The sequence below is a fragment of the Epinephelus lanceolatus genome, chromosome 10 (genome assembly GCF_041903045.1).
Source record: "Epinephelus lanceolatus isolate andai-2023 chromosome 10, ASM4190304v1, whole genome shotgun sequence".
Classification (NCBI taxonomy): Eukaryota; Metazoa; Chordata; class Actinopteri; order Perciformes; family Serranidae; genus Epinephelus; species Epinephelus lanceolatus.
The window spans coordinates 14,013,437-14,034,431 of NC_135743.1; the positions used below are offsets into that span (position 1 = coordinate 14,013,437).

Sequence of the window (20,995 nt, forward strand, 5' to 3'; positions counted from 1 at the left end):
ATGTAAACTGATCAATGTATTTTTATTAAGTTAAGGTTTATACCATATGTCACCAGACCATTTTTCTCTAAAAATGTGAAATATTTCACCGCTAATGTCCGGAATATCACAGGTTAGCCTGTTCTGGAAAATAAATGGCAAGTTGTCCAAATAAAATAATAATTTCAACTCATTAGCCCAGGGATGACAGTGGGAGGTGTCCCAATTAAATATCTTTATAGTAAGTCTCTGATCCGACATCTTCACAAGTCTATTCCAAAGCCGAAACATGTGACGTTTATGTCTGGTGTTTGGACGTTCCCATCCCATAGGCCTATCTCCACTAATGGCTAAACCTTGAGTAAATTTCTGGACACCCAGAAAACTTTGTATGAACTTTGTTTCGTACAGATCCTAGCGCTATATCTGCGGAATGAGCTACAACCCTGACAGTTCCTTTAAATGACGTGTTCATCCAGGATCAGGCCAAGGTATTTATACTAGTCAGTATTTGACTGCACTAATGAACCAAAATTGAAAACAACTTAACTTCTTTCCACTGATTTTCTTCTGAAACATTTTGTCCTGATTTACCACTGGTCTACATTTCCAGCACCATTCCTTGACAGTGTTCAGCATGCTCTGCAGATTTTCTTCATTTTCAGCAAGCAAAACTACGTCATCCGCATATAATAATATACCCACAGTCTGATCATCAACTCTAACTCCCATATTTAAAGTCTTAATTTAAAGAGCTGAATCATTTACAAAAAGAAAGGCTGCAATATCATTTAATTTGATTATCTAGTATATAGTTGTATGTGATTTTATATAGTTCATATCTACATATAGTAGTAGCATAGTATTGTAGTTTTAACAGCTTGCTAATGTTATTAGCTAGCTAGCTAGCAATAATTAGCATTGCTAGCGAGCTATAATTAGCCAACATTTTTAGCAAGCTTGTTTGAAGAAGACATCTTGAAACAAAAAGCCTGAAGGAAAGACTACAAGGCTTCTAGATAAACTGATGATGAGTCAGGCCTGGGATTTTAGTTTGATTTATTTAGTTTGATAGCTCGTTTTTTATCTCTAGCATCTTTTAGTTTTTTGCGTTAACAACAAAAATGGCTACAGTACCAATTTATTTCTCCTAACAGTGTGTTGGTTTATGCATTATCATGTATACATGCTCGAATTTTTTAATTTTACAGTATATTGACTTTCTAAAGGGGGCATCTTCCCCCTACACATTAAAGATGATAAAGATGGTGTCCTGTGGCGGTTACTTTGTTTGGCATTAACACTGGGCACTGCATGTTTTTACATATCTCAGTGAAACGGCCCAATGTCGGCCGGTTTTCCCAAAGTACAGGCTGTAAAGTAGGCCAACTCCAACCCGGAGCTATCTCTTCTTCCCTCTGTCACACATTTTTACTCTGAGTGGGTGTGAGCGTGATTTCGGGCTCGGCCGTGAACAGCTGTAGTAGTCGTGACGGCGTGCACGTGAGCGGCGGCGCGCTTCGGCTTCACGTCAAGAGGCATCGTTTCAGCACCAAGGCCAGGGCTCGCGGCTAGAACAATAGGCGGCTCCGCGCACGGTGTCGCCTAGGGAACGTGTGGAAGAGTTTCACCCGCAAAACTACGCTCGGGGAAACACTTTAAAAGCATATCTAAAAAGTCGTATTGTTGATTCGAAGACGGTGCGCATATCAATGAGGGTAACGCGTGGCGGTGTAACGGCTATTGAGCGAGTTAGGGGCAGTTTAATTTATTTTTTCGTGTGAAAGAGTCGGCCATATTTATCGACGGTCCCTGGCAGTTACGTCACAAGCTAGCAGCCGCTTCGGTGAGAAGAGGGGGGAGGGAGAGAAAGAGAGTAGAGGAGATACCGGCATAGGACGTGAAAAGCCATCCAGCCGTTGGTCGGGTGAGACGCAACAAGAAAACAGAAATTAGCAAGAACAGTAAGTAAGATTAGCCTCCATTACCGGATGGAACAATAACGGCAAGGCTGGGAAAAACTCTCACGCGACCAAGCGAGTTTAAACTGTTGGATGTTACCCGAGCTGAAGCGGTTTGTTAGCGTGTTATCACTTTGTAATTAAATCCAAATTAAGAGTTGGGCTTCGGGTGGTGGAAGTGAAACTAGCTAGCAACGTCCACTGTGGATTTAAAGAACCGAGACGTTGGTTGAATTTCAGCGGGACGGGTGACAAGCTGTGATTCAGACTCCCCTGCTAGGACTCTCCTCCGCCACCTCTAGACCTCCACACCGGGGGTAAAAATCACAACCGAGCCTCTTGTATCTGTACACCGAGGAGAAGGCGGAGGAGGAGGAGGAGGAGGTGGAGAGGGAGAGCACGGCTGGCACAAAGAGCGGAGAGCATCCAGAGAGAGGGGAGGAAGGAGGACGGGACGGAGAGAGCGCGGTGAGGACAACAACGGGGACCCAACAGAGAGCATCCCTCTTTAACACCCCATCTGCACAGGCAACACTCCGCACATAAGCATCATCTGAAAACGGTAAGAGCTGTGATATATGTAGCTTGTATGTTATTTTCCCCCGTGTTATTTTGTTGTTTGCTCGTGTGTGTGCGTGCGCGCGCGTATGTGTATGTGTACATTGAGGGGGGATCGGACAAAGAGCAAGGGAGCCCCATGACATCCGTGTGTATGCTGTAACCTACAGCTGGCTAAACAAAGAAACCGCTCTATTGCAATGATTTACCCCCAATCACGCTGTTTCTTCTCTTTCTCATGTGTAGGGATCCTGCACGCTGTTTATCCTCCAAAAGGTAACGAATGCTTACAGATATTTTCGATTTATTATATATTTATATTCAATTGGGCAGAAAAAAAAGTCACATTAGTGTTTTTTGATTGGCTAATTAACATTTGCATAATTGTTTTACCAGAAGCTACTGGAGCCCTTTGTCATCCGGCTGGGCAATAAATACTCAGATTTATCACGCAAATAATCTGTACATTTATTTTCATAATTTGGGCACACATTTTATACCTAAAAGCATATTTAAATAAGACATTTTATTATGAATTTATATTGTTATTTTTTGTTTTTAGTCATATTTTTTTCAATCTTACAAATACAAATATTCTAACACATTAATAAATCTAATAAATTACATATAAAACACAAACCCCTGAGGGAATACTACAAATATTATTGAGATAACATAGGAGTTTTAAAGTCTGTTAAGTGTATTAATTATGCATGTATTATCACACACACATACCATAAGTCACACACTGAATACGAACTGATTTTTTTTTTTTTTTTTGTGACTATTATTGTTCACTTCTCCGGCTGTGACCCAAAGACTCACCCAGCATTGGTTGCTCCTCTCCAGGGATACCTGCTCCTGATCTGTTTGCCCCTCAGCCCCTGCAGTACCCAGTCCTCCTCTCCACTCTGTCCTGATGAAGGAGGCCGACGCCATCAAGCTGTTCGTGGGGCAGATTCCCCGGAATCTGGAAGAGAAGGACCTCAAGCCTATCTTCGAGCAGTTTGGCAAGATCTATGAGCTAACTGTGATTAAGGACAAATACACTGGCATGCACAAAGGTAGGTCTCGCCTTCATAACAAAGCTTAAATGTAGAGAGACAACTAGATAGATAGATAGATGGATAGATGGACAGGTAGATAGACGTGTGACAGTAAGGCAGATAGATGGGTGGATTTTCCTGCGCTGAGAGTCACATGTCACCATGGAAACTGTCACACCTCCTCTCGTCTCCATCTCCTGTTAACGCTGCAACAGAGATCATGAAGACAGGCGCACAAAGTCAGTAACATGAGCGCTGTGATTTTAAAATGGGCTTATGCATGAGTATGCTTTGAAATTAACCAAGAAGAATACTATAAAAGTATCATATAATGTAAGGTATATCGGGTTGGGAGACTCATAATTGTCTTAATGATCAGGAGGGTTTTAATAATGGCACCTTCTAACAATGGATCGGTAATAAACTGTAGCAGGCACACACACTCTCTATCTGTCCCTCTGTCTCTCTTTCTCACACACACGCGCACAAACACACACTCAGTGACCTGGGGTCCTGTGTGTTTTGAACCAGATTAGGCTGTATGCTCCAATCAGTGTAATGGGCCTGTAAGCCTGGGTGACACAGGGGAAAGAATCTGTTGTTTTGAGAATCCCCACAGCCACAGTAAGCCCCTCTTAAAAGCAATGAGATGGACTATAAGATGCATGTGTGTCTCTGTGTGTGTGTGTGTGTGTGTGTGTGTGTGTGTGTGTGTGTGTCATTATGTTGAGTCATTCTCAGCTCTTCACATGTACACTCTATGTGTAAATGTTTCCATCCTAATCGTCAACTCTTCTCTTCTTCACTCTGAATCTTCATTAGTCTGTCTGAGATGTCACCGGGATGCTAACCTGCTGCTAATCTTGTTGTCTTAGTGCTGGTGACAGGTGTAGTAAACAGCTCTGGCCAGCCAGCTCTGCCACCTTCCCTTCCCTCACACACACAGACACAGGTACAGCACATAGGAGAAACAGAGGGAGTGTATTTGGAGTGATCGTGAGGCATGCATAGTGGTTGGTTTAGGGCAGGAACCTGGCTGTGCCCAGCCTGCAAGGCCTTGTTAGCCCCACGCACACGTCTGTGGTGCTGTCATGTGTGCTGACTCGTGCCGTGCCGTTCTGAAATGTGCCGTGCCGTGGAGTGTCCTTCTCTGCTCTAGAGTGCATCATCATGGTGTTGTCAAGTTAAGTTACAGTGCATGAATATATATATATATATATTTTTAATCCTCTCGCATAGTTAGTTCAGTGATACATCAGAATAGGTGACAAGTACTTAGGGAAGGCATCAGGAAAGGAGAAATTTAAATGGTGTGGCTGTGTGTGTTTTTGTAGGGGGTGATACGGAGATAGAGGATGACAAATATCACAGCTGACCTTTTCTACCTTTACTCCTTTCCCTTCTTCTCCTCCCCTGTCCCCCTCTATCTGACAGGATGTGCGTTTCTGACGTACTGTGCGAGAGAGTCGGCACTGAAAGCCCAGAGTGCTCTACACGAGCAGAAAACACTACCAGGGGTAAGTGCACATCGCAAACAAACACACACGCACATCCCCAGACAGTACACACTTCACACTTATGCAACAATATACACAAGCTTGCATATACACTCATATCACAAGAACCCCTCCCCCCACCTACATACACAGACACTACCTTGTATACACGCACACGCACACACAAGTGGCCTCAGATCGGTGTGTGTCTGTGCAACTGGAGGTTCAGCTCCCATTAGTAACACTGTGACATAACTCAGCAGCCAGCAGGCGTCTTGCTGCTAAGGACAAACACTCCCTCTCACCGGAGACACGTAGGGTACTCCGTGAGCATAATCATCTCCATTTCTCTATCTTTCTCTGTCTCTCCATCTCTCTGTCGGCCTCTCTGTTAGCCTCCGGTGATAGCTCCCGCCTAGAGAGAGTGTGTAATTAATGTGGCCATTCCCCTTTGTCTCATCCCAGTGTCCCTCAGTCTCTCTTGTGAGGGATCGTGTGCTGCGGCTGGGCAGGGGTAGGACACTGTTCATTATGGATGGGGCACTGTGCGAGATCTGTGTCTGTCTCGTAGGCTGTACCTCTCTGTCGCTCCCTCTCTCTTTTTCTCTCTGACCTGGTTTCCGCTGCAGTTAAAAACGGATTTTACAGTGGCTGTTTTGGAACATTTTGCATTTTTACCCTTTTTTTTACACCGAAAGTAGTGTGCGCTACTACCCAGCCGAGAGAGACTGCTGTTAAAGTATAGGATGTACTGTAGAGATGACATTTTCCACAGCCTTATCTAAACTCTGATTTGCAGCAGTTATAACAGAATGGTGAATGCACCTTCACCATCTCTGAGCCGTTCTCTATCTCATTCTCTCTGTGTCGCCCTGCCACTGATCGGAGTTTCAGTTCCTACACCTTCTCTGCAAGCTGGGATGTTGATAAGATCTCTGTGAGAAAATGGTTGGAGGAGAGCCTGAAGAAAAGGCTCTGAGGGGGAGGGGAAACGTTCTGACACACAAACACAAACCCCTGCATACATACATACATACATACATACATACATATTGCACTCATGCATGCTTTTCCATTCAGCTGGGAAATGCCTCTTTGTTCGCTCACACTCACACGTACAAACGCGGCATGTTAATAATGACATTAATCCAATTAGGGCCTGCTAAGGAGTCTGACCTTTCCGCGAAAATCACCTCTCCACTGTCTGCTGTGTCTAGTTCCTCCCTCTCGTGCTGCCCTTTGTCCTTTGACTCGTCCCTCTAACCCTCTCCGCTGGGTTTTTTACTTTTATCCTTTCCTGTTGATGACATCAATAACCGGCTCGTTGCAGGGAGCAGAGAGTTGCAGTGAATTTCCCAGTTAAATTGTGATGAATATTCTAGACACACGGAGGAAACATTTGCAGGGAGGATACTCATTAGCGGTACAGATTTACTAAAGAGCCAGCACGAAACAATCAGAAGCACCACTCCCCTGAGGAAGGCTAGTGCTGAATCGAGGGTGTGGCTGTCGTGTCCAGGGTTTTCAATAAGCCTGGACTGTCAGTGAGAAGCAGTACTGTGGGTTTCCTCGATTTAGAGTATCCTGTCTTCCCTTTAGAGGCTGATATGAAAGGGATACCATCCCTTATTCTGTCCACTCTGAGTCGAAAGGCTTCAGAGCAAAGTACTTTCAAGAATATGAAAATAATTAGATGAAGAAGAACTCATTATAGCATGTTTATCTGAGTTCAGTGAATTGGTTGATGAATAACAGTAAACAGAAGCTGTATACACAGTTTTTCTCCAACATTTCCCTGTATTCAAAAGACTCACAAATGTTTCTGACTCATGCACTAACAACCCCTCTGGTGTGTTGACTACTGCTTGAGTGTTTTTTAAAAGATAAATAAAAAAAAAATTTCTCAAAATAATTCTAAAGCATTATTTTGGTGTCTATATTTGAGCTTAAAGACCTCCCCTCCCTGTATATTCTCCCAGGTTTAGCTCTGCTATCACTTTCCACTACCTGTCTATAGCCTCTCTCGATCCTGTGTGTCTTCCTCACCCTCCCTGTCGGTTGCCTTCTTTGACAGGATTTAGAAATGACTTCAGACGATTTCTCTCTCCCTTTCACACATCCTCCCATTGTCCCATTCTTTTCTTTCCCAAAGAATTGCTTTTTCATCTCTTCCTTATTCCTCCTTTTATCCCCCCTCCAACCCTCCGTGCTTTCCATTTTATATCTTTTTTTCTTCCTCAAATCCCCTCTGTCCTCTGTTCAACTCCTCCCCTCACGTCCCCAGTTTCCCTGCACCAGTAGAATATTACAGAATGTTCTCTTCACTACCCCCAACCCCTTTCATCGCCTGCTCCTTTTCCTCTCTAAAATCTCTTCATGGTATCCCTCTTTCATCCCTGCTTTTCCCTTCCTGCTGTCTTTTACTCATTTTTTTTTCTCCCCTCACTGCACGCTCGCACTTCCTCCTCGGATTCTCATTTCACAGTCATTTATGGTAACCCTTCTTCTAAGTCCTACTCTCAACGTCAGTCCCCCTCTCTCTCTCCCTTTCCCTCCACCTCCCTCGCAGTTCCTCTACCCCTCGTCTCATTTCCCCTCCTCTTGATTAGTTGACCCTTTTGACCGTTTCACACCCCCGTCTCCTCCCGCTCCTCCCCCTCCTCGCCTTCTTCCCCGGCTCCACTTGTTAAGCTGCATGATTAGTTTCTCACAAACTCATTTTCATAGTCAGATCCTGGGCTCACCGTGGGGCAAGGGGGCTGAGGTGTGTGTGTGCGTGTGTGTCAGTGCATCTTGAATCTTGGGATCGCACTTAATTGCGGGAACTGGTGGAACGTCAGGCACCTCATACAACTTTAATAGAGCTGTAGCATCACACACTCATACAGATGTGTTTCTCCTACACCATAGCCATGCCATTAGAGGTTTGGTGACAAGTCCAATGCTACGGAGTGCTCTTGCTGCTTCTGTCTGTCACTCACTGATGGGATTTAACGCTGATTTAACGCTTCCAACCAGCCAGTAGAGGAATGAAAGGAAGGGAGACAAACACACAGAGAGTTGCATAGAAACTATACCTCAGATATCCCCCTGCTAGCTTCAGCAGTAGCAGTAGACTGTCAGATTGGAAAATGAGGGAAAGGATAGAGGGATTGTGAAAGGGAGAGAAAGATGAACAGATGGCCTTATCAGAGTGTCCTGCGCCTTGTGTTTAATTTGGACACAGAGAGGGAACGAGAAGCACAGAGGGTGCATGAGATGAGGAGAGGGAGAGAGTTACATTATATTAGTCACAGTGGCAGAAATTTAACAGTGGAACCACAAGCAAGTCCCACTGTAGCACACAGATGTTTTGGTGTATTAGATGTGGTACAGAGATTCCCCCTGGGATGCATCCACACGAAAGAGCTCATGTTTAGCTGTCGCATATCAGTGCTAATTTGCACTTGAAAATTGAATTTCTCACCTGCATTTGCATGCAGGGGGTTTGCACCAAATGGGAATTATGAGGGAAATATTCAGCGAGGTGAAAATATGCTCTTATAAATGTGATTGTTGGTTTTTACGTTGTTTATGATGCTGAGCAAAAGACATGACTAATATCGCTAAGTGAGTGAAAAGGAGAGGAAAAAATAGGCAAGTAAATGATATCCATTAACAGCCATTAAATTGTTGTGTCCATATATTTAAAGGTCCAGTGTATATGATTAAGGGGCATCTATTGGCAGAAATGGTATGTAATATTCACAACTATGTTTTCATCAAGCCAATGCAAAAGTGCCGCAAACACCTATATTAAAATGCCCAACTCAACAGCAGAAATAAACACGTTTACAGCCTGGTGCAAAAAACAATTGCAGTGTCTACAACTAATTTTAACATTGATGATGATTGTCAGGGGTGAATTTTTATGTTACTCACCTGTTAACATTTATTCAGGCTTAAAGTTACTCATATTTAAAGGTGGGGCCACTTGAGTGACAGGCTGTCCTCGACGTGTCACGCCTCTGGTCACTTCTGGCTCCAAAAAAACAAGATGGCGACGGCCTAAAAGCCAAACTCGAGGCTTCAAAATGGCAGTTCACAAACCAATTGCTGAGGTTACGGTAGCTACGTCCATTATTTTATAGTCTATGCTTTTTATTAGTTCATAATCACCTGAAATTAAGAGCTACATATGGAGCAGATCCTCTTCCATGGAGTTCCGCCATGTTGTTTCTACAGTAGCCCAGAACAGACAAATCAAACACTGGCTCTAGATAAGGCCATTTATATTTATGCATCAGCCACTGTAGTTTTCCTACATGCTTGGCAGGCAGTGGCCTTATTGCTCAATGCCACTAAATCCTGCACACTGTACCTTTAATTTTTTTGTCTGATCTACATTCATGACATTGAATATGTGGTACCTCAGGCTGTTGTCTTGTTAGTACAGAGGGTTGGTGGCAATAGGCCGACAGCGTGTGTCTAAGGTCAGAGGCCAGGGCTCAGCCTCTGGTCAACAAATTCAGGGTGGCTGGTCTCAGAGTGGTGAAAAACAATGGTGACGGGGAGAGGGTCAAGTGAAAGTTTGGGTTTAGTTTGTGTATCCTTTTTAATCTTGTCTTTAGTATGTGTTTGCCCTTGGATTAATCATTATCACAGCATAATTAGTTTGACATTTTTCACCAACTTAAATTGAGTAACATTAGCGCTGGACTGTGATTTGTTTGTGACAGTGTGTCTCAATTTAAGTTACAAGGAACAGTTTTATTTTGTACTCCTGATACCACAGAACTTACAGTAATCATTCATATAAAACTGTCCTTGCTTTATCCTAATCTCCATCCTTCCTCCCTCTCCCTCAGGCCACACTTCACTCCCGGCCTGTTTAGATTTTAACCTCACATCTCCCTCCCCCCCGTCTCTATCTATCGCTCTATCTCTCCCCAGCCTACTGCTGCTGTATTTCCTCCCTTATCTTTACCCTTATCTTTCCCTTTTGTTCTCCGTCCGTTGATATCTCTCTCTCCATTTAATCTGCACTCCCTTCTCCCTGCGTTTATCACTCCCTTCATCTTTGTTCTACTTCAAACACAAGTGTTCATACACACACACACACACATGCATGTACATGATCACCGCGCGCAGACACACTCGCACACGTCTGTTTGGTCACGCCAGCATCCGCAGATCTCAGTGTAGGTGAAATTAAAGTGTGATAAGCAGCTTACCAGGTGTGTGTTGTCATGCTCCACTGCTCTCCAGGCAGCACTCTGCTCTCTGTTCTTTGATTAGAGCCAAACGCACACACTTAGACATACACACATCGTACCTCCTATAACACACTTGATGCCTAATGAATTATTAAAAAGGCAGAAGAAGCGCCACAGGACAAGTAGTTAACAATAACTGATATAGCAGAGGATCGATGCACAGATGAAAAATATAATAAAAGTTTGCAGTATTAATATTGATTAAATGCATATGGTATGACAGCGTTCCTTAGCCCATAAATTGGAGGAATTCCAGGGTTACTGCCATATCATGCAAACATGACGGGAGCTGTTATGTATTTTATTGAGCCTGGGCTGAAGAGAGAGAGGGAGAGTGAGTGTGTTATTTATGTCCCGGGGCTGGAAAGGCTATATTTATTTGCATGCACACTATGGACTCACATGGACTCAGCAAGTGGGTACATTCAAGGTGCAGCAGTTCATGCCAGTGCTACTTCTGTACAGTTAGCGTTGTATCACTTCATTTTTAAAGGAAGTACAAATATATGTGGGAAAAACAACATCATGTGAAAAGCAAAATTTATGTCCGTAGTTTTAAGAGAATGACTTGGAAGTTCATGTGTTCATCAGCCAGTGCTTGTAGCCGATCAGATCCTCTTTGGATGTTTAACGTGTGCATGTTTTGTATGTTCTGTGTGTGTGTTTCCATGTGGAATCTAAGATGCCTGGCAGGCAGCCTCCCTATGGGGCAAAGCTATGATGAGCAATTATCCACTAGGGCGACTTTGTAGGCTAATTTAGCATATTTATGTGGTCAGCAGCACTGTTTACTATTCCCCTTCACTGCTTACTGCTGCACTTTCAATTCAGAACAGACCCCAGCTCCCTCTCTCCCCTGTCTCTCTCTCTCTCGCGTGCGCGCGCTCTCTTTCATTTTCTCTCCGTCTCTTCCCTCTCTGCCATCCCTCTGCCTCTATCTCTCCCCGCCTGATGGGGTTTGTGATGTGTATCGCCCCCCCCCCCCCTCCCTCGTGCTGTTTCTCTATTTTTAACCTCTCTGTGTGTGGGATGGGAAGGGAGTAGAGGGACAGGTGTAGGAAAAAAGTGTGTGCGTGCATGTGTGCGTGTATGTACGTGCAAGAAGTAAAGAGAAAGAGGAGGAGCCAGAGAGTGATACAGAGGGGGTATGCAGAGTGGAAGGGAGTTTGTGTGGGGTTGTGTACAGCTTAAACCAAGCGGGATTTAGCTTGTTTGTTTTAAACAAAAGTATTTGCTGTGTGTGTGTGTGTGCTCATATGTGCATGTGCATTTGTGCATGCAACTTGGACAGAGAAAGAGTGCCTGCCTCATATTTCACCACAAAATCGAGGCAGAATCTAATCATAGCCTCATAACAGCCTGACCCTGGAGAGCGCCTGCCTCTCTAAGGCCTGACACACACACATACACCCACACACACACACACACATACACACACAGAGGAACATTTGTATCTTGGCCAGTTTGATTATGTTTGTGTGGACACATGATTACCAGGTTATGTGAATGCTCACTGCCAATTCTGTGTCTCTCAGATGCTGAGCCCTAAAGTAGCACAAAGTTGAGTCGAGTCCATATCACACACCATCTGTTTTGTAAATCCAGCCAGCTACAAAAATCTGCGGGGCCTAGTTTCATAGATTGAAAAGAACTGTTTAGTTGTAATTATCTGTCATCATTATTGCATCTGATGCTGGACGACGTGCTTTGTTCTCCCCAACTTAAAGCTGGCTGAAGCACAGCATGGGCAGCTTTACTGTGCTCATTTAAATCCTGGATTCACACATGGCTTATTGCAAGCTGCACACTTAAGGTGATGAATTTAGAAATCAGAGCATGTCCAGTGGTAAAATACTCATATTTAAATTTGACATTAAATATAGATATGTTATGATAGAGGAGGTCTTAAGAGCCCCAATCCACTTTGATGTTATTGGGCAGCCCAGCTGAGGACGATGATGTTCTATTTTTCAGATAAATCCTCTCATTTTGGAGGAGCATTGCACATTGTTCAGTCACATTGCCTCTCCCTTGGTAATTACTCTCAGCAAAATCTTGAAAAAGAATACGTAAAGATCTTATAATTAGGAATATGATTATGGTGTGGAATCAAGTTAGAAAATATTTGGGTGAAACTCATTCTTCCCTCACACGTCAGTCCAATATGGGGCAACCACTTTTTCCCACCAGGCAGATTAAATTCAGGTTTTATGAAGCGGCCTGAAATAAGGGTAATAGCAGTTAGTTGCCTGGTATGACAAACATTACCTTCAAATATTTACAGTTGAAAAACTTTATTAGATCATTTCAGAATCAGTATTGTAGCTCCTCCCCTAGTTATCTATTTTGGAAAACAAAAATGCAAAAGGCCTGCTCTGGGAGGGGTATTATCTCCAAATTATATAATCTTTTAGTTGTGGGATCTTTCGAGACCTCTGTACTGAAATTTAATGCCTGGAGAAAAGACACACAAGAGGATTTCCCTTTGGAGGACCGGAGAGCAGCATGTGCTGAAGCACAAACGCAAACCGTTAATGCTTGGCTCAGATTGCTGCAGTGATGAAGACAGTGGTGTTGTCACAATACTGGGATTTCCAGCTTTGATACAATACCTTGAAAGTACCACTTTTGATACCACAGGGGAAATTGACGTTGGGGGCATAAAATTTACAATTTTTTATTTAAAGATAAATATAACAAAGCTTTAACATGACGACAATGACTTTTCAGCAGGACAGCAGAATGCTACAGCTGGTACTGGAGTATCGATTCTGCAATAAATTAGTATTGAACAGTTTCAAATATTTAGAATCTATATTTATCGATAGATAAATACTTTTGACAGTATTAGACGACATACAGTGTGTGATACGAGAAAAACTAAACTAGTATAGTAGCGTTATTCCATACCTGTGTATAAGGTGTGGACAGGAGAAAGGGACCTTTTTCTAATTGTGTGATAAGGTGCAAGAGTTTTGGAGTAAGAGTAAGTAAGGAGCAACTCTGGAGAATATATCAGGCATACATTTAACATTTGAAAGCTTTTTATTCTATGTATACACCCTCATAAACATCATACACATAAGAAAATATTGTTGCCTTCGATATTTGTTCACTTGTAAAAAATAGTCGTCTCACTTTCTTAGGAGAAGACCGATAAACTTAGGCTCATTTGTCAGATTAAAGAATTGTCTTTAACTGTACGTCTGGAAAAGATTATTATTAAATATAAAGAATTGCTCTTTGAAAACATGAGGCATGCTTTTATTATACAATATATAAAAACTGCTGACCCAAGTAATGAGATGAGAGTGGCGGCGAAATGGAAATACAAGTTGTCCTCTGTCCTCTCGCTATTGTACAAGAAACCTTATCTTTTTAAAACATTTTATTTTTCATTGTTAATTTATAACCTCATTATTATTATTATTATTTATGGTTGTTGTTTGTATTTTGCTATTATCTTTTAGATGTCTGAGATGTGAGGGAAGGCTAATGATAATCGCCGTGCTTTTGATATTGCGTCTTTGTTGTTGGAAGTAATTTGAGAAAATTAATAAAGATATTGCCAGAGAATAGATATAGATATTACACATTGACAGATACAAATAGTTTAACTTGACTGATTATTGTAAGTACACAAGATGGGACGTCTTTCATTTATGTATTTGCGTTTTGAAGGGATTATCAAGGAAGAAAACAAGTGCCAGAGAGCAGGGTGTGCCAAAAAATCACTTAAATGCAGCGAGCTTTAACAGATGCCCAGATCTAGGGCTTTGATCATCGAGCAGTGTCACGGACTTCCAGTGCCAAATCATATAGCAAGCATCACTCGCCTTTTACATCAGTTACTGTAACATTCACCGTTTCATTTCCATTCCCAAGCGCTGACCTTGGTGCGCTGCTCTCGGTACGTTTGGCTACCAAAGTGCATGCATGGACTGAGCTTCAAAAGTCTGGAAGTAAAACAGAAATAATACTCTGCATTATGCATTATAAAAGTCAAGGATGACGTTCATACCCCCCACATCAGGGCTTAGACCTGCAGCCTACAGTCCAGACACCTTGTCTCAGCATGTAATATTTATATGTCTGCACTAAGCTGGACGTATGGAGCAGGGCCCGCACAATGAGCGTGAATGAGCGTGTGAATTCATCTGAATGAGAAGGGGGGGTTGAGAGTGGTGGAGGAGGGCCATGAAGAGGTTTGGCATGAATAGGGGTGTATAGACAGGGAGGGGGTAGGGTGAGACAGGGGAGGAGCAGAGGAGGTCGGGTTAGAGAGAAGGAGGAAACAAGACAAAAGTTGGCCATAATGAGCGTGGAGGAAGGGGCAGGCGGGTGGTGCGTGGAAGAAAGGAGTTTTTCTGGGTGGTGGAGGAGTGGGAGGGAGTCAGGGCGCACTTCTGTCACTTTAAACAGAGACATCTGTCAGAGGGGGCCACTGGTGTGTGTCTGTGTTTGTGTGTGTGTGTACATATATGTGTGTGTGTGTATGTGTGTGTGTGTGTGTGTGTGTGTGATTAGGCAAGCAATGGAGATGACGTGACTTAAGTTGCACCTGGGGTGTGACCTCCGCTCCGAGGTCTCCTCTCTAACCACACGTCAACCTGCTGTCTCGATAAATGGCCTTTTCACACTGACCACAGGGTGAAGCTGGAGCTTTATAGACCAGATTACACTATTGTAGATCACCATACTTCACAACGCTCTGTCCAGCAAGGGAAGACACTGGAGTATTTGACCGCAGGGCTCGAGCAGCTCTGTCGTCTCTGGTCTGTTAGTGAGAGAGTTAAGCCTTGTTATAGTGATGCACTTTTAAGCGTGAATGTATGCACATGTAGAGTAAATTGAAAGGATTTAGGTTTACATTTTTTTTTTTTAGTAAAAACAATTTTGAATTTAGTTGTATGCAAGTAGATGTGAATTTTGAAGCATATTTCTAGTTATTGAATGTAAGCTTGTGGATACTTCTTTGCTTTCTATGCATCATTTATTACATTTTAAGGTTTGTGGGTGACGTTGATCACAATTCAAAAGGATTTAGTTTGGGTATAACTTCTAACTAATAAGCCAGACATGTCATTTTTAGAGATTATCACCCTTAGGCCTGTGTATTAAGTGTATGACTTCAATCTGAATACTTAGAAAATATCTTTTCTCCATTTTATGCCACTTTCCTTTCCTTGACCATTAGAGAAATGATTGTGAGTACAAGTAAATATTTAAAATCATAAAGAAAAAAATAAGAAAATAACAGCCGGAGAATTGAACAAAATGAACAAGGCAAGCTAAAAATCTGAAGAGACTGTCTTCCAACTGATAAAACAAATAGCTATCATGAGTTGTTCTCCTAAATGAAGTAGAAGTAAATGGTTTAAGATAGAATTTTAAAAAAATACACGCACTATAAATTGCTTCTTTTTCTGTGCCCAAAAATAGTCAGAGTCAATATTAGGCTCTTTTCCGTCTTTGATTAAGCCTGTGTAAAAACATACAAGCCATTTGCATATTTGGCTTGTCTAAATTTTACGGGATCCTGCCTAACGCTGAAACTATCTGAGCATCCAGAAATGTGTCACTGGCTCCGTATTGAATGTAATCTCGGTGAATATGAGATTTTTGCAATCATGAATTTGTATGGCTTTGAGCAGCCTTTTTAATTCACCAGCTCATTTCCCAAAGGACTTACGCTCCCTAAAATAGAAAGAAGGTCCAAGTGCATAGGTCTAACAGTTATCCGCTATAGTGCTGCTGGATTATGTTGGACTAAATCCAAAGGATCAAATTTCAGTGAGTGCTCCACTGCTGCATGCAGAATGTTCTCATTGGGGTTTGACAAAAACAGCATAATATTATAGGGATCAACAGGGTAGTTAGTTCTGCTTTATGCATGGTTTGATGCCATTACTATGGCGAGTGATGAAGGCAGAAAGAGAGGAGGGAGAGAGACGAGAATATGTTGGTAATCCATGCTCCAGTAGAGAGGCTGATGAAGGGTTAACAGCCAGATAAAGTATTGAGTGGAGGAGAAGGAGGGCAGACTTCTCAGGTGTGAAGAATGGAATGAGAGAGACAGAGGAAGGAGGGATGAGAGCAGGGGGATGGGCCGCGCAGGAGCTTGTATTATGGTTGCAGGCCCCCGTTGCCAGGCAACGGAGCCGAGCGAGATGCCAGGTTGCTAGGTAACCTGGGAGATGCAAAGCCTAACGTGGCGCGATAGAGAAACGGGAGAGAGGTGTGGTGGAGTGGTGCTGCTGGGCTGCTCCACCTTCCCGCTCACCCGCGCTGTCTCTCACATCTCTGTGTTTTCATCCAGCTGTGAACGAGAGCTGTAAACTCGGTTTCATCAGGGAGTCGGTGTGTTGCATGCTACAATATCCTGACAGTGTTACTGGAATATAAACACAGGAAAACACACGCAGTAGAGCTGATATATAGACGGATCACTGATAGTGTGATTCTGTTGTTTTGGCATGTGGTTATCATGATGTGTAGTGTCTCTGTTGTGTAATGGATTACAGTAAAGTGTTGAGGGCAGGGCTGCAACTAATGATAATTTTCATTATTGATTAATGTACTTTTTTTCCCCCTAGATTCTTTGATTAATTATTAAGTTTATAAGCCCATTACAATTTCCCAGAGACCAGTGTGACAGCTTCAAATGTGTTGGTTTGTCCCACATATTGTCCATTAATGCAATAATATTAATTTAACTGGAATTATCAGCTTTTAAATACCACATCTTAAATGATAATTTAACTGTCAAAATAGTTGCAGATGAATTCACTAACAGTGTTAAAGCTACCTAAATGAAATGTGAAATTAAAAAATGAGTGAGCGGGAACGATTAGTAATTGATTAGTCCATTGAAAGAAAATTAATCGCTAACGATACACTTTGTGGTTCCAGCTTCTTGAATATTGAGAATTTGCTGTTTTCTTTTTCATTTATGATAGTAAATGAAGAATCTATCTTTGGCTTGTGGACTATTGGTGTGACGAAAGAAACTGAAGATGCTACTTTGGGTTCTGGAAAATTGTGATGAGCATTTTTCACATTTTTTTTTAGAGTTTTTGATTAATTTTAAAAATAGGCGACAATGAAAATAATCATCAGTTGCAGCCCTACATCATATCCATACCACAGATTATTGTTTGTCACGTGTGCATCAATATTGTGTGAAAACCCCAGCAGTCATCATCAAGTCATTCAAACAGAAATAATATATTTTATTCTGTAAGCATTGCCCAGCTCAAGCAAAAAAACATATTCCACTTAAACTGGAGTGGAAACAATATACTTTTTCTCATCAATGCAGTATCTTTTCAGCATTATTTTTACTGATCAGCCTGAGAAGTAGTTTAGGTTCCCAAGTAGCTTCAAAATTAAGGCAGGATTACAGGAAACATTTCAGTAGTTTTATGTTAAACACTGTTTTAAAGAGAGACAATTATGGTGTGAACAGTCCTGCTATTTAGCTCAATTTTGGTTTTGCCAAATCAACATAAGGGTTCACTACGCTGACGATAATGAGTTTGCAGGCCTGCGAGGCATGTTGCAGCAATGATGGAGAAAAAAAACGAGGGAGAGAGAGTGGGAACGACACAAGAGGAGGAAGTGAACGGGAGAGAGAAGAGAGAGGAGGGAACGGATGGAAACAGATAAAAAAAAAAGCTGAGATGGTCGTGTCATCAGGCGGAGTATGGAGGGATTATGGAGTTGAGAGAGGAAAGAGGGGAATCGAGGATGGGGGAAGAGGAAGAGGGAGAAATAATGCTAGATCGTGGAGAAGGGATAAAAATAGTTTTCCTTTCTTGTGCACTCTGGAAAATGGACATCTGAAATTGTGTGGATGGAGTGTTCCAGAGGGAGATTGAAGGGGGAAGGGTGTGTGTGCACTTGTGTGTGTGTGAGGAAGACAGATATGAAGAGAGCGTGTTGGTGTGTCTGCACGCACACACACACACACACACACACACACACACCCCATTGTCTATTGTCATGCCATGTGCTGTAATCAGTTTTATATTTATATTCGCGGGAACATTTGTGGAGAATTGCCAAAATGAAAACATTGATTCAACTCTGTAGTTTAATCCACGTTCCAAATAGTGCATGTACACACACATTTACATGCGTACGCCACCCCCTACCCTCATGATGTGGTGCAATGGTTTGTTCCACTGATTTTGCGTGGGTGGGGGAGGGGGTAGAATACGATTTGATTGGATAATCCAAGGATTTAATATCCCCTAATCCTGGCACAATCCTCTCTGCGTTACTGCAGGGAGTAAGATTAACTGTATGTGTGTAGTATGTGTTTGTTTCTGTGCACGCAGAAGGGCGGGTGCTCTGGGTGTGGTGGTGGTGGGGGGGGGGGGGGGGGGGGGGGGTGTACTGTGTACAGTGTGTGTGACTGTGCATATGCGAGTGACAGTGCACTCTGTGTGTATTTGTTTTGGCACCACAGCATGCAAATGGGGCAGTGTTTGCATGCAGGGTTCGGTCATGCGTGTGTCGGCGGACGCACCTCCACTCATTGCGAGTGGTCATGCAGGCTCACACACTATCATATATCACATATCTCGGCCTCATGCATCGCCGCGCTGCTGCTCACATACGAATTCACTTCCCTGAGAGATACAGAAAGGGGCTTCTTAGTATTCAGCAGGACGGATCAAACCTCGCTACAGTATGAAGCCAGCTCCTTGTACGTGCGCACGTTTGCAGATGGTTACTGTTAATTAAGTCTTAATTGGAACGTGAGTAATTAGAGGATAATTTTACTTGAAAGGAGCGTGCGGCTGCTCATGTGTGTTGGAGTAAAGGAAGGGAGAGAGGAGCGGAGTACAGTGTGACGGACTAGCAGGGACTGTACTTTATTTGCATTTTTCTCTCAGGCTCAAGGGAATTTTAATTACTCTACTACAATATAGATTCAGTTCCCTCACCTTCTCCCTCTCCTTCTCTTGCTCCGAGCTAAATCACACTTACTCCTTCCTCTGGATACTGCCCACATCTCTACATTATTCTCATAAATCTCATGTCCTGTTCATTTCCTTGTTCTCATACATTTTTACCCGATGTTCATTTCTCCCTTGTTACATTAGCTCACAGAGAGAGATAAAATGGGTCGGGGGGGGGGCGAGAGAGATGTCGAGGAGGATGAGTATGAAGCCAGCGAAGCACTCTCCAGCACAAATTCTTTGTTTACCCGAAGAGCACAGCAGTCGCCCTTGGCAACCAGCATCCTTGTTTACCTACCCAGTGTGCCGTCATATGATTGCCATGACAACAAGCTGGTTGCCATGCCAGTTTTCCGATGCCATTGTGTTGTCTTTGTAGCAGCAGTGTGCACCTCTCACCTGCTGTCTCTTGTTCCGTTTCTCTGCTTTTTTTTGTCCTCGATCTCCTCTCATTCTCCCTCTCGTCCTTCTTAATGCATCATATGAACTTTATGTTTACTTTAAATCACCAAAAGGTCAGCACAGTCCAAGCAAACACACACACACACACACACACACTCTCACACATTCAGAAACAGATTGATAAACCTTGATTGATAAGCTGTAGTTGGGAATTATTAGGTGCTTCTGTTCGGTCTGTTTTACAGTCGCAAGAATGAGCTTGAATAGGGCTAATGAGGGAAGTAATGGAGGAGGTGATGGATGGATGGAAGGATAGAGAAAGGGTTAGTAGACACAAATCTCGCTACAATCAGCCTGCTTTACAACACAGACCGAAATCAATGAACAAGACGGGACTGATCGATGAGTTGATAGTGCAAGATGGATGGCAGCGTGGATGGATGGCAATAGCACCAAGACTGGGATATGATGGATAGGATGGATAGGATGGATGGATGGATGGTTTGAATCCAAGGATACTGAAAACTGTACGGATGTGTGTATCTTCTGTAAGTTCATGTTTATACCAACAGCTTGAGTCAATAAATGCACAGAGTTAAAACTGTACATCATTCCTTCCTTTGCAGACCTTATGTGTGTGTGTGTGTGTGTGTGTGTGTGTGTTTGATGCGAACGTGCGTGCAGACGTGTTTGCGTCTGTGTGGGTTCGTGTCTCCGGCGGTGTTTGATGGCCTTACCTTAGATCGATAGCTTTGTGGTGACAGCTAAGAACTGATTAATCAAATGTATGGATCTGTCTCTCTCTGCTCTGCCCTCTCCTCAATTACCAGCTTCATTACATTGCCTTAACACCCCACTGGGACCTCTGTCCATTCCTCCTCCTCATCCCCTCCCTTTACCCTCCTTCCCCACCAGCCTCCTCCTCCTCCTCCTCGCCGTCCCTTTACCCCCCTTCTCCACCCTCCTCCTCCTCTCCGTTTCTGTTTTCATCCTCTGTTCTTCCCTCTGAGTTTTTCTCCTCCCTGCCATAGATTTTCAAAATGCATCTAAATCAACCGCGATTGCTACAGAATCGTTTTTTGACTGGCAGCGAGACAAGGCATTAATTAGTACATTTTACACTTTGTTGCAGCTGAGTGGGGAACTTTAAATCTGAGCCTGACTGATAAGGATGTAAGGAAACGGGAGATGGTTGTTTTGATTCGAGTTTGCAACATTTCAAAGCTTGCACTGGAAAAAATAGGAGTGTCTACCCCACAAGCACGCTGTTCTCCTCTTCTCTTTTAGCTTTGTGTGTCACTCCCTTCTCTCAAACCTTCCTCCTCTGGA

The 20,995-nt window shown here is 43.0% G+C and overlaps 1 protein-coding gene across 8 annotated transcripts in view; it reads left to right on the top strand.

The window, feature by feature from the left end:
* Nucleotides 1–1,822: 1,822 nt before the first annotated feature.
* Nucleotides 1,823–20,995, top strand: part of LOC117265849 (CUGBP Elav-like family member 3) — a 29,508-nt gene continuing 10,335 nt past the window's right edge. For 4 of the 8 annotated variants that reach the window (XR_013492188.1, XR_013492187.1, XM_033640603.2 and 1 more), the window contains exons 1-4: nucleotides 1,823–2,502; nucleotides 2,745–2,774; nucleotides 3,348–3,562; nucleotides 4,979–5,061. Coding sequence is in view for 4 of the 8 variants with exons in the window: in XM_033640603.2 (XP_033496494.1) it covers nucleotides 3,418–3,562; nucleotides 4,979–5,061 (228 nt within the window). In the remaining 4 variants the exon portion in view is untranslated. Of the gene's footprint in view, nucleotides 2,503–2,744; nucleotides 2,775–3,317; nucleotides 3,563–4,419; nucleotides 4,497–4,978; nucleotides 5,062–20,995 lie in introns of those variants that run through there. The other 4 variants (XR_013492189.1, XM_078171583.1, XM_078171582.1 and 1 more) reach the window with 3 other exon arrangements.